The sequence below is a fragment of the Trachypithecus francoisi genome, unplaced genomic scaffold (assembly GCF_009764315.1).
Source record: "Trachypithecus francoisi isolate TF-2019V2 unplaced genomic scaffold, Tfra_2.0 Lachesis_group20, whole genome shotgun sequence".
Classification (NCBI taxonomy): Eukaryota; Metazoa; Chordata; class Mammalia; order Primates; family Cercopithecidae; genus Trachypithecus; species Trachypithecus francoisi.
Window position 1 is genome coordinate 20254581 of NW_022681466.1, and position 12820 is coordinate 20267400.

General features: G+C 52.9%; 1 protein-coding gene across 1 annotated transcript; it reads right to left on the reverse strand.

Annotated features, from left to right (window-relative positions):
• Positions 1 to 1206: 1206 nt before the first annotated feature.
• CSF3 (colony stimulating factor 3) lies at positions 1207 to 3676 on the reverse strand. Its single transcript, XM_033183154.1, has 5 exons — positions 3523 to 3676; positions 3192 to 3346; positions 2699 to 2806; positions 2404 to 2550; positions 1207 to 2239 (listed from the first exon to the last, which is right to left on the reverse strand). Exons 1-5 carry the CDS (start codon positions 3560 to 3562, stop codon positions 2075 to 2077), a joined length of 615 nt encoding a protein of 204 aa, XP_033039045.1. The 5' UTR covers positions 3563 to 3676; the 3' UTR covers positions 1207 to 2074.
• Positions 3677 to 12820: the final 9144 nt, after the last annotated feature.

Below are 12820 nucleotides of genomic sequence, written 5' to 3' on the forward strand. Positions count from 1 at the left end.
CTGTGGGTGCTGTTGGTGTCAGTGTCACCCGGGGCAGGGCACAGTGCTCTCTACCTGGACTGTCTGTGCTGTGGCCGGGGAAGGCTCACTCCTGTGGTGAGGAGGAAGAGGAAGAGGTGCAGAGGTGGCAGGGCTCAGGGTCCTATGTGGACTTGCTCAGCTAAGGAAGGGCCAGGGGAAAGCAGCTTCCCTTCCTTGGAGCCAAGTTGGCCGGCCTGCTGCCCCCTCCCGCAAAGCCAGCTGTACCCTGAAAGGGGAGAGGCTTTGGCTCAGGGCCCCACAGTGCTGGGGCAGGGTGGCCTGCTCTGCTGTCTCCCGAACCTGGCCCAACCCTACCCACACTCTGACTAGCCTGGGATTTGACTAGCCTGGGGGATGGGAAGCGGGGGAGATGAGGGCCGGACCTTTCTTTAACCCTTCCTTGCCTGCTTCACACGTCTCCGAGCCCCTAGATGGATGACTCTGAGCTGGCAGTGGACACTTCTGACCCTGCTTTCTGAGGAGCCACAGGCTGGGGAGGTGGGAGGGACCAAGGAGCTGAGGAGGACAAGGCTTGGGCAGATAGTGGACTGGGGGGCTGGTGGGGGTACCCCAAAGCCACACAGGAGTCTTTGGCTGCAGGCAGGCCTCACACCTGCAGTGTGGTCGCTGGCCCCCCTACTTGCCACAGCTCCGCACCCTCCTGTGCTGTGAGCTTAGCGCTCTTCAGCTTACGGGCTGCTGTAAGCAGGAAGTGACGAGCTGGGGCAAGTGCAGAGACCAAGCCTGAGGAGGAGAGAAACTCCAACTTGATGGATGGGCTCAAGTTTATGGAAGATGGTAAATGACAAGCCTGGTACAGATGCTCAGCACTCCCTGGCTTCATCTTGTCTGGCTGTGTCTGGCCTGTGAAGCCCACCTGGACCCCATGCCCTCTCCTTTCCGGTTCCCATGGTCCCAGTGCCTCTGTCTTCCCTGCGCGGCTGTGGCTGCTCATTCCACATCTGCTTTGTTCCCTGCTGTGTCCCCAGCACAGCCCAGCGTCTGCACAGAGTGGGTGCTCAGATAAATATGTGCTAATGGAATGAATGTCAGACGAACTTGAGAACCTTCCCCCTTCTCCCTGGACCTCCTCCCCGACCTCCCTCAGGCCTCTCCCACCCTTCAGCCACCTCCCCAGCCCCTGACCAGGCACCAGCTGGACTCAAGAAGGAGGAAGGACATGACTGGAGGCAAACACTTTATTATCCTGAAGTTTGGTTACAATGCGACAGTGGAGGGGACACTGGTGAGTCGGGGGTGAAGAGGTGGAGGGTGACAGTCGAGCTTCCTTTCACACACACGCCTGACATCATTCCTCCTGTCTGCTCCCTCCCACATCCCCAGTCCCCGTCCAGCAAGGCAAATGTCCAGGCACCTGCCCAGCCCTAAAAAGAGGCATAGTCTTGACCCTCATGGAGGCAGGGCAGGTGTCCCGAGGGCACCCAGAAAAACAGGAGACACGTCGGTGATGCCTGAGTTCCTCATGCGGGGAGTCAAACCATGTCCCAAAAGTCTTAAGAAGAAAAACGAGATTCCCCAGCAAGTTCGTGGGACCCCAGGGTCATGCGTGCCAGCTCTGGCTGCCTCTGCTTGTCCAGGGACCTCACACCCAAAGGGATGGAGGGGTCGCTGTGCAGTCGGCTGAGGCCAGAGTGAGGGGTGCAAGGACCCAGATGGGGAACACTGCTGTTTAAATATTAAACAGGGATTTCTTGTCTCCCACGTGGGAGACCTGATACTCTCAAGGGCCCTAGGTGGGGACCCTCGGGACCAGGGGCTTACTGTGGCTCATCCCAGTGCCCACTGCAGAGCCAGGGCTGGGGAGCAGTCGCAGTAATAAATACTTGGTATTTACCTATCTACCTCCCAGTCCAGGGGATGGGAGGACAGGAGCTTTTTCTCACTGCTACAGGCAGGAGAATGAAACTCAGAAATGCAGGGAAGGACACAGAGGCCTGGGGCTTCGTTCTGCTCTTCCCTGTCTTTAAATATGAGGCTTAAATAGGCATAAATATTAAATAAAGATAAATACATGGGATGGGGAGGGCTTGGCTCAGGACTGGGCAAGGTGGCGTAGAACGCGGTACGCTAGCTCCAGGAAGCGCTGCAGATGGGAGGCAACCAGGACGCCTCCCGCCCGGCGCTGGAAGGCAGAGGTGAAGGCTGGCGTGGCACCCTGGGTGGGCTGCAGGGCAGGGGCCATTCCCAGGTCTTCCATCTGTAGAGGAAAGCTGCGATCAGTGGCTGGGCCCTGCTGAGTGGGCGTCATTACAAATGAGGAAATGCTGGGGGCTGACAGCATGGACAGGGCCCATACACAGGCCCGACTGCGGTGCCCGGAATGCCAGCATGACCTTGGCCACCCTGCCCAACAAGGCTCACCTGCTGCCAGATGGTGGTGGCAAAGTCGGCAACGTCCAGCTGCAGTGTATCCAAGGTGGGGCCCAATTCAGGGGAGATCCCTTCCAGGGCCTGCAGGAGCCCCTGGTAGAGGAAGAGGCCGCTATGGAGTTGGCTCAAGCAGCCTGTCTGGGAGACAGAGCGGAAGAGTTAGGGGGTGCTGCCTGAGACCCTCCCATCAGGCCCCCGGCTTGGAGCCTGGAGACCTGGGGGAGCCCATGGGTGTCCCTCCTCTCCTTTCCCCTCCTCATCAGCCTTATCCTCTCCTGACACTCACCAGCTGCAGGGCCTGGCTGGGGCAGCTGCTCAGGGGAGCCCAGGGGATGCCCAGAGAGTGTCTAAGCAGCACCAGCTCCTCGGGGTGGCACAGCTTGTAGGTGGCACACTGGGTATGGAAGGATGCAGAGTGAGACTCGCCGTGGCCAGGTCGCCGCTCCTCCTTCCCTGGTCCTCCCCGATTCTCTGGTCTTTCCCCTCCCTCCATGTCTTGCCAGGCTGTTCAGTTCCTCTTTGCTCTGCACCCCCACCCTCTGATCTCACAGCGGCTCTTGCCCCTTCTCCTGAATGTGATGCCTCCACTCCCATCCCAGCCAGCCCTCCCGAGCACTGTCCCCACCAAGGTCCTCCTCCCTAAGTCCCTTCCCAGCCTTCCCCAGCTCCACCGCTCCTAATATGCTCCCACGTCCCTGAGGATGTCGGCCCACAGTTCCATCCCCCTTAGCTCTCCCCACTGGGCTTCCCGCTACAGCCCTCTTGCCTGCCTCACTCACCAGCTTCTCCTGCAGCGCGGCACCATCGCCCTGGATCTTCCTTACTTGCTCTAAGCACTTGAGCAGGAAGCTCTGGGGCAGGGAGCTGGCAGGGTCTAGGGGGGTGGCTTCCTGTACTGTCCAGAGTGTGCTGTGCCACAGCAGCAGCTGCAGGGCTGGGGACAGAGCGGGATCAGGAGACATGCTGTTCCCTACCACCTGAGGCCCTCTCGGGGACACTGGGTGCCTTTAATCCCCATTCCCAGAACGGGGATCCCCAGCCCCTCTGTCACACCAGCCTCCCTCCCATGCCAGGGCAGGCAGCTCTCCCATCCTGGGCCAAGACACTCACCCATCAGCTTCATGGGGCTCTGGGCGGCAGGTACAGCCATGGGTCTGGGTGGGGCTGGGCTGCAGGCTCCGGGCTGTTTTGGGGCCCAGCTCCAGGGGGGCCTTTATACATAACCCCACGGAGGCCTGGGAGGAAATTACCTGGGGCCACGACTAAGACTTAGTAATAACTTCCCAGGATTTATGCAAATTTGGTGTCCAAGACAATGCAGGGGGGTTGGAACAAAAAGCTGTTTGCGAAAGTTTTGTGAAATTGTGGAATCTCTGATACTTCTTTGACGTCGCCTTGCCCCCCTCAAACTCCCTTCCTCCCGCTGCCCCACCCAGGCCTGAATGGCCCCAGGGTGTTTGAACAGAACAGCTGAACAAAGGCTGAGCCGCTGGTAGACGCCTGGAGGCGGCAGCAGCCTGTAGGGATGTGGCAGCTGAGTGGGGTCTCCCTCTGCTCTGGCAGACTTGCGGGGGCAGTGTCCTTTGCCCCTCTCCTTTGGGATTCTCAAGCCTGCCCCCGAAGCCCCCACATTCTAAGAGAGAAAGAAACTGGTTGCCCCCATTCCTACCCCCAAACTCTCCAGAGGCTGCCTGTCTGGGTGACCTCCTGAGGGTCCCTACCTGAGATAAGGACATTGGGTCTTGGCTGCAGTGCCCACCCCACACTTGGATAGGCACCATCGAAAGTTCCAGGCTGTCCTGACCCAAGCTGATTAGCTGGGAACTCCCCCAGAAACCCTCCTGACCCCATGACTCATTCAGTTAAGCCCCTGGAATCCCGGTAGAGCCCAGAGGAAACCGGATGTCTGTCCCAAATGAGGCAAGACCCTTCGAGGAGATTTTTTCACCTGACCTTCACCTCCTCGTGCACGACCCTGACAGCAGGGTCCCAAAGGGCTTTGGAACTGGGGTATTGGGACACGTGACTTCCCTGGCCATTCACCTTGAAGTGGACACGGGCTGGGCTGAGAGGGGGGAAACTGTCCCCATCTTCTCATCCTAGAACCATGCAACATTCACGCTGGAAGGGACCTTAGTTGATTCCAGCCCTGTGAACTGTGCCAGGGAAGGAAGTGGCTTTGTCCAAGGTCATGGTGAGCGACAGAATTACAGCCTGGGCCCCTGGCTCAGGCCTGAACATTTTCTTTTTCTTTTTCTTTTTTTCAGATGGAGTCTCGCTCTGTCGCCCAGGCTGGAGTGCAGTGGTGCAATCTTGGCTCACTGCAAGCTCCGCCTCCCGGGTTCACGCCATTCTCCTGCCTCAGCCTCCAGAGAGGCTGGGACTACAGGCGCCCGCCACCACACCAGGCTAATTTTTTGTATTTTTAGTAGAGACGGGGTTTCACCATGTTAGCCAGGATGGTCTCGATCTGCTGACCTCATGATCCACCCATCTTGGCCTCCCAAAGTGCTGGGATTACAGGCGTGAGTTACCGTGCCCAGCCTAGGCCTGAACATTTTCTACAGGCCACGGGGCCTGCCTGGGACAGTCTAACTGACCACACCCAAGACTGTCACTTTCTGTCCTAATTTACCTCAGCCTGCCAAGAAACAGACATCTCTGGATGGTGGACGTGGTGACTAGGTGGGGCCATCTCTGGTGCTTGGGGGCCCCCTGGTGGTCACCACTGGCAGGGACCTCACCTGCTGATCTGCTTACACGTTGTCATCTGGTCCCCTGTCCTGCAGCTCCGCCTCAGTTCCATGGCTCAGCACCTTGCAGTGATGGGGCCCAGTTCAGTGCCCAGCTCCCTGGGAGTAGAGGGTGGGCTTTTGTTGTTGTTTTTGTTGCTTGTTTTTTTTGAGACTGAGTTTTGCTCGTTGCCCAGGCTGGAGTGCAATGGCATGATCTTGGCTCACTACAACCTCTGCCTCCCTGGTTCAAGTGATTTTCCTGCCTCAGCCTCCTAAGTAGCTGGGATTACAGGCATGCACCACCATGCTCATCTAATTTTGTATTTTTAGTAGAGGTGGGATTTCACCATGTTGGTCAGGCTGGTTTCAAACTCCTGACCTCAGGTGATCCACCCACCTCAACCTCCTAAAGTGCTGGGATTACAGGCATGAGCCACTGCCCCTGGCCTTGAGGATGGGTTTTTAATAGGACCATGGAAGGCAGGAGCTCCACATTCTTAAACATGTTGCCTGGCAACCATTGCATCGCATACCTCTTATACGTCAGGCACTTTTTTTTTTTTTTAAGACAGAGTTTGGCTCTTGTTGCCCAGGCTGGAGTGGCTGGAGTGCAATGGCACCATCTCGGCTCACTGCAACCTCCGCCTCTGGGTTCAAGCGATTCTCCTGCCTCAGCCTCCTGAGTAGCTTGGGTTACAGGCATGTGCCACCACTGCCACCACAGCCAGCTACCTTTGCATTTTTAGTAAAGGTGGGATTTCTCCATGTTGGTCAGGCTGGTCTCGAACTCCTGACCTTAGGTGATCCGCCCGCTTCGGCCTCCCAAAGTGCTGGGATTACAGTCATGAGCCACTGTGTCGGCACATTTTATTACACTTTTGTCCATTTTATTTGTGGGGGGAAACAGGGTCTCACTCTGTCCCCCAGCCTGGCGTGCCGTGGTGCAATCACAGCTCACCGCAGTCTCCACCTCCTGGGCTCCAGTGATCCTCCCACTTTAGCCTCCTGAGTAGCTGGGACCACAGGCACGGACCACCACGCTTGGTTAATTTTTGTATTTTTTGTATTTTTTGTATTTTTTTTTTTTTTTTTTTTTTTGCAGAGAGGGGGTTTCACCAGGTTGCCCAGGCTGGTCTCGAACTGGGCTCAAGCCATCCACCCGCCTTGACTTCCCAAAGTGCTAGGATTACAGGTGTACAACCAACTGGTGGATTGTAGCCAAGGGAGGGCCTCAGAGAAGTGAAAAAACTTGTTCAAGATCACAGAACTAGCTGGTGGCTGAGCCAGGTAGGATTTGCAGTTAGATCATCTTCTCAAGCCCCTGCTGTTTCTGTGATACTACTTTCCTGTCAAGAAAGCTGTACATCTTGAATAACGGCTCAATCCAGACTTCAGCCCCACACGGGGGAGAATAAAGACCAAACAGAGCAAGGGCTCATTACCACCAGCTATGATACATGGGGCTGAGCTGGACCGGAGGCTCAGAAGCCACAGTGATCTGACAGGGGGCAGGCTCCAGAGACCCCCGTTAGTCATCCTTCCAGCATCCAGAAGGCTCTCTCAGGTAGTTCTTCATGGTTAGAAGTGGCTGGCAGCTTCCCCTCCCACTTCCTGTTTTCATCTGGTACTGGGCTTAGAGCATCTTTGTAAAGGATCTGGAGCAATTCTCATTTGTTGCTGGGGGCAGTGTAGATTGTAAAAAAAACCTCCTTGGATGGCAACTTGGTAGTGTCTAGTTAAGGTAGAAATGTATATGCCCCGTGACCAAGCAACTCTACTTCTCAGGTATGCCTCAGAGCAGGAGTACACAGACCTGAGTATGTACACTGAGTTAGAAATGGCTTTTACTATTTTTTTTTGTTGTTGTTGTTGTGTTTTTTTGAGACCGAGTCTTGCTCTGTCGTCCAGGCTGGAGTGCAGTGACATGATCTTGGCTCACTGCAACCTCCGCCTCCTGGGTTCAAGCGATTCTCCTGCCTCAGCCTCCCTCCCAAGTAGCTGGGATTACAGGTGTGCACCCCATGCCCGGCTAATTTTTTTATTTTTAGTAGAGATGGGGTTTTGCCACGTTGGCCAGGCTGGTCTCGAACTGTTGATCTCAAGTGGTCTGCCCGCCTCAGCCTCCCAAAGTGCTGGGATTACAGGTGTGAGTCATGGCACCTGGCTGGCTTTTACACTTTTAAATGGTTAGGGGAAAATTTTTAAAAAGATGATTTTATAAAATGTAAAAATCGGCCGGGTGCGGTGGCTCACACCTGTAATCCCAGCACTTTGGGAGGCAGAGGCGGGCGGATCACGAAGTCAGCAGATCGAGACCATCCTGGCTAACATGGTAAAACCCAGTCTCTACTAAAAATACAGAAAATTAGCTGGGCGTGGTGGCGGGCGCCTGTAGTCCCAGCTACTTGGGAGGCTGAGGCAGGAGAATGGCGTGAACCCGGGAGGCAGAGCTTGCAGTGAGCTGAGATTATACCATTGCACTCCAGCCTGGGAGAGGAACAAGACTCCATCACAAAAAAAAAAAAAAAAGTAAAAATCATATGAAATTCAAATCTCCATGTCTATAAAAAATTCACATATGTATTGTTTATAGCTGCTTTTGTGCTAGAAAGACAAGGCAGAGTAGTTGTGACAGAGACCGTATGGCCCACAAGCCTAAAAAATTGACTATCTGGACCTCTGAGTTTGCAAACTATATACATAGTATATATGTACCAGGAGATATATACAGAGCTGTTTTTTTCTGTATTATTATTATTTTTTTAAGACAGGGTCTCTCTCTGTTGCCTAGGCTGAAGTGCAGTGGCATGATCTTGGCTCACTGCAGCCTCGACTGCCCAGGCTCAAGCGATCCTCCCACCTCAGCTTCCTGAGTAGCTGAGACTACAGGTGTGCACCACCATGCCTGGCTAATTTTTTTTTTTTTTTTGAGATGGAGTCTCGCTCTGTCACCCAGGCTGGAGTGCAGTGGTGTGATCTCAGCTCACTACAACCTCTGCCTCCTGGGTTCAAGCGATTCTCCTGCCTCAGCCTCCTGAGTAAATGGGATTACAGGCGCCTGCCACCATGGCCGGCTAATTTTTGTATTTTTAGTAGAGATAGGGTTTCACCATGTTGGCCAGGCTGGTCTCGAACTCCTGATCTCAAATGATCCACCTGCCTTGACGTCCCAAAGTGCAGAGATTACAGGCATGAGTCACCATGCCTGGCTATAATTTTTTGATTTTTCATAGAGACAGGGTCTCCCTATGTTGCCCAGACTGGTCTTGAACTACTGGCCTCAAGTGATCCTCCTGCCTTGGCCTCCTGAAAAGTGTTAGGATTACAGATATGAGCCACTGCACCTGGCCAGAGATGTTCTTTGGAACGTTGTTATAGTAAACCAATGGAAATGCATTTGCAATGCCTATCAGCATGGGAATAGCTAGATAGATACTGGTCCCTTCATGCTATATATGCCTCCCAACCTGTCCAGAGTGAAGACTCTGTGAGGAAAGGGACTTTGTTTTATTCAGTTGTATTCTCAGTGCCCAGAACAGTGCTCGGCATGGGCATCAACATGATTAGGTCTCAAAAACGATACTGAGTGAAAACAGAGCAAATTACATTCCTGCAATATACTAGGTACAAGAATTTTAAAACTCAATACTGGCCGGGCATAGTGATTCGTGCCTGTAATCCCAGCATGTAGGCAGCCTGAGATAGGAGGATTGCTTGTGAGCCCAGGAGTTTACGATCAGCCTGGGCAACATAAGGAGACCCCGTCTCTACAAAAAAATAAAAAAATGATCCAGGCATGGTGGTGCAAGCCTGTGGTTCTAGCTACTTGGGAGGCTAAGTTGGGAGGATCACTTGGGCCAGGGAGGTGGAGGCTGTAGTCAGCTGTGATAACCCCACTGCAGTCCAGCCTGGATGACAGAGTGAGACCCTGTACAGGCACCACCACCACACACAGCTAATTTTTGTATTTTTAGTAGAGACGGGGTTTCATCATGTTGGTCAAGGATGGTCTCAATCTCCTGACTACGTGATCTGCCCGCCTTGGCCTCCCAAAGTGCTGGGATTACAGGTGTGAGCCACCGCACCTGGCCCATTTTTTTGTGTTTTTCATAGAGATGGGGTTTGCCATGTTGCCCAGGCTGGTCTCAAACTCCTGGGCTCAAGCAATCTTCCTGCCTCAGCCTTCCAAAGTGCTGGGATTATAGGCATGAGCCATCACACCTGGCAGCTCAATACTATTTTGTAGTAAAAGTATAAAAATATAAACTAGAGGCCGGGCGCGGTGGCTCAAGCCTGTAATCCCAGCACTTTGGGAGGCCGAGACGGGCGGATCACGAGGTCAGGAGATCGAGACCATCCTGGCTAACACTGTGAAACCCCGTCTCTACTAAAAATAAAATACAAAAAAAAAACTAGCCGGGCGAGGTGGCGGCGCCTGTAGTCCCAGCTACTCGGGAGGCTGAGGCAGGAGAATGGCGGGAACCCGGGAGGCGGAGCTTGCAGTGAGCTGAGATCCGGCCACTGCACTCCAGTCCGGGCGACAGAGAGAGACTCCGTCTCAAAAAAAAAAAAAAAAAACTAGAAGCTTCTCAGCTGCATTCATCAAAGTGGCTGCCTTTGCCAGGGGAACAAGATGGACTTCAACTTTAGCCATAATGTTTTATTTATGTCTTTATTTTGTGAATATGGGGTCTCACTATGTTGCCCAGGCTGGTCTCAAACTTCTGGGCTCAAGCGATCCTCCCACATTGGCCTCTCAAAGGGCTGAGATTATAGGCATGAGCCATGGTGTCCAATTTTCTTTTTTGATTAAAAAACTTCGCAGACTAATGAAATGTTAACATGATTAAACTTGGGTGGAGAATATATGGGTACATATTTGTTATGTTATTCTTTGTACTTCTATGTAGTTTTTAAATTAAAAAACAAAACAAAACTAGAGGGTAGCTGGGCACGGTGGCTCGTGTCTGCAATCCCAGCACTTTGGGAGGCCAAGGCGGGTGGATCACTTGAGGTCAGGAGTTCGAGACCAACCTGGCCCACATGGTGAAATCCCATTTATACTAAAATACAAAAATCAGCCAAGTGTGGTGGTGCATGCCTGTAATCTCAGCTACTGGAGAGGCTGAGGCAGGAGAATCGCTTGAACCCTTGCAGCAGAGGTTGTGGTGAGCCAAGATCGCAACACTGCCCTCCAGCCTGGATGACAGAGTGAGATTCCGTCTCAAAACAAATAAACAAACAAATAAAACTGGAAGGTAAAAGAATACAGTGAGCTCTCTAAGCATGAAAGTGACTCTTGGCTGGGCGCAGTGGCTCACGCCTGTAATCCCAGCACTTTGGGAGGCTGAGGCGGGCAGATCACATGGTCAGGAGATAGAAACCCCGTCTCTACTAAAAATACAAAAATTAGCTGTGTGTGGTGGCGTGTGCCTGTAGTCCCAGCTACTCGGGAAGCTGAGGCAGGATAATTGCTTGAACCTGGGAGGTGGAGGTTGTAGTGAGCCAAGATTGTGCCACTGCACTCCAGCCTGAGCGACAGAGTGAGACTGCCTTAAAAAAAAAAAAACAAAAGTGACACTGAGTTTCTTCAGGAAATTAGAAGCCACGCCAACAGGGTTCATCCAGACAGTGAATGAAGAAGCCTCCAGACAGTGAGCAGAAAAATGGCCCATAGCCGGGCGTGGTGGCTCAAGCCTGTAATCCCAGCACTTTGGGAGGCCAAGATGGGCGGATCACCAGGTCAGGAGATCGAGACCATCCTGGCTAACATGGTGAAACCCCGTCTCTACTAAAAAATACAAAAAACTAGCCAGGCGAGGTGGTGGGCGCCTGTAGTCCCAGCTACTCGGGAGGCTGAAGCAGGAGAATGGCGCGAACCTGGGAGGCGGAGCTTGCAGTGAGCTGAGATTGGCCACTGCACTCCAGCCTGGGCGACAGAGCGAGACTCCGTCTCAAAAAAAAAAAAAAAAAAAAAAATGGCCCATAGACCTTATGTGGGCAAGAACCAGAGAATCATGGCGAATGACCCCAGCTCTCTGGAAGAGGGTGAGAAACTCTCTCCGGTCATTTACAACCAAGGCTGAATGAAGATTGATAACCTCTTGTGAGGCTGGGCTCCTCATGAAGAACGCTCATCATAGCTACAAATGTTGAACAGGCTGGAAAGGGCCTCGGGCAGCGGTGCTTGCCATATGTATGTCTCCTGATCACACACTCAAGAAAAGTTGGCTTTTGAAGTCAGGACTGCTACGTGGAGACCCAAAGACAAATGAAGATGGACTGGATAACAGAACCCCAGAGTGATGGTTCATACTGAGCGTCAACTTGATTGAAGGACACAAAGTATTGATCCCGGGTGTGTCTGTGAGGGTGTTGCCAAAGGAGATTCACATTTGAGTCAGAGGACTGGGAAAGGTAGACCTTAACTGGGGTGAGCACAATCTAATCAGCTGCCAGCACAGGCAGAATAAAAAGCAGGCAGAAGAGCATGGAAAGACCAGACTGGCTAAGTCCTCTGGCCTCCATCTTTCTCCCGTGCAGGATGCTTCCTGCTCTTGAATGCGGGACTCTAAGTTCTTCAGCTTTGGGACGCTTGGACCTTCGACCACAGACTGAAGGCTGCACTGTCACCTTCCCTACTTTTGAGGTTTGGGGATGCGGACTGGCTTCCTTGCTCCTCAGCTTGCAGACGGCCTATTGCGTGAGGCAATACTCCTTAAACTTCCCTTTATATATACAACTATTGTATTAGTTCTGTCCCTCTAGAGAACCCTGACTAATACACCCAGGCTGAGGCGGAAAGAAGGCAGCACAGGCTGAGAGAAGGCGCCTTGAACTTGGTATCAGGTCAGCCTGCATTCAACTATAGGACTCATTTAACCCACCTGAGCCTGTCCTCATATCCTAAAACAACACAGAGGAGGTGCTTAACCATAGTCCTCCCACCTCACCCTTCCTGGAAGGGAATCAAAGATCTATGAGAAGGTTTTGGGATTGGTTTGCAAAATCAAAGGATAAAATGGGGAAAGGATTGGAGCCCTAAAAATAGATGAAGAATCTGGATGCTAGGATCAAAACATCCGCCACAGAGATTGAGGGGCGGGTTTGGGAAACACAGGAGAAGTGTTGTTTTGCAAAGTCAACTTTAGGAGTTTCATTAAAATGAGAGGCGGCAGAAGATTAAAGGAAGGGGGTGATGCCAAATACTGTGACCAGGGCTGGAGTATGATCAGGAGCCAGAGCAAGGCCAGGCCAAAACCCATGTTTAATGGAAATCATGAATACAGGTAGACCTCGGAGATACTGCAAGTTCAGTTCCAGACCACCACGATAAAGGGTGTCACAGAGGTGCTGGTTTCCCACTGCATATAAAAGTTATGTTGGCCAGGCACGGTGGCTCACGCCTGTAATCCCAGCACTTTGGGAGGCCGAGACGGGCGGATCACGAGGTCAGGAGATCGAGACCATCCTGGCTAACACTGTGAAACCCCGTCTCTACTAAAAAATACAAAAAACTAGCCAGGCGAGGTGGCGGGCGCCTGTAGTCCCAGCTACTCGGGAGGCTGAGGCAGGAGAATAGCGTGAACCCGGGAGGCGGAGCTTGCAGTGAGCTGAGATCCGGCCACTGCACTCCAGCCTGGACGACAGAGTGAGACTCCGTCTCAAAAAAA

Coding starts and splice junctions, on each gene's coding strand:
- CSF3 (XM_033183154.1), bottom strand. CDS start 3,562: ATGGCTGTACCTGCCGCCCAGAGCCCCATGAAGCTGATGG. Junction 3,347..3,522: donor GAGCCCCATGAAGCTGATGG/GTGAGTGTCTTG, acceptor CTCTGTCCCCAG/CCCTGCAGCTGCTGCTGTGG. Junction 2,240..2,403: donor CCACCACCATCTGGCAGCAG/GTGAGCCTTGTT, acceptor TTTCCTCTACAG/ATGGAAGACCTGGGAATGGC.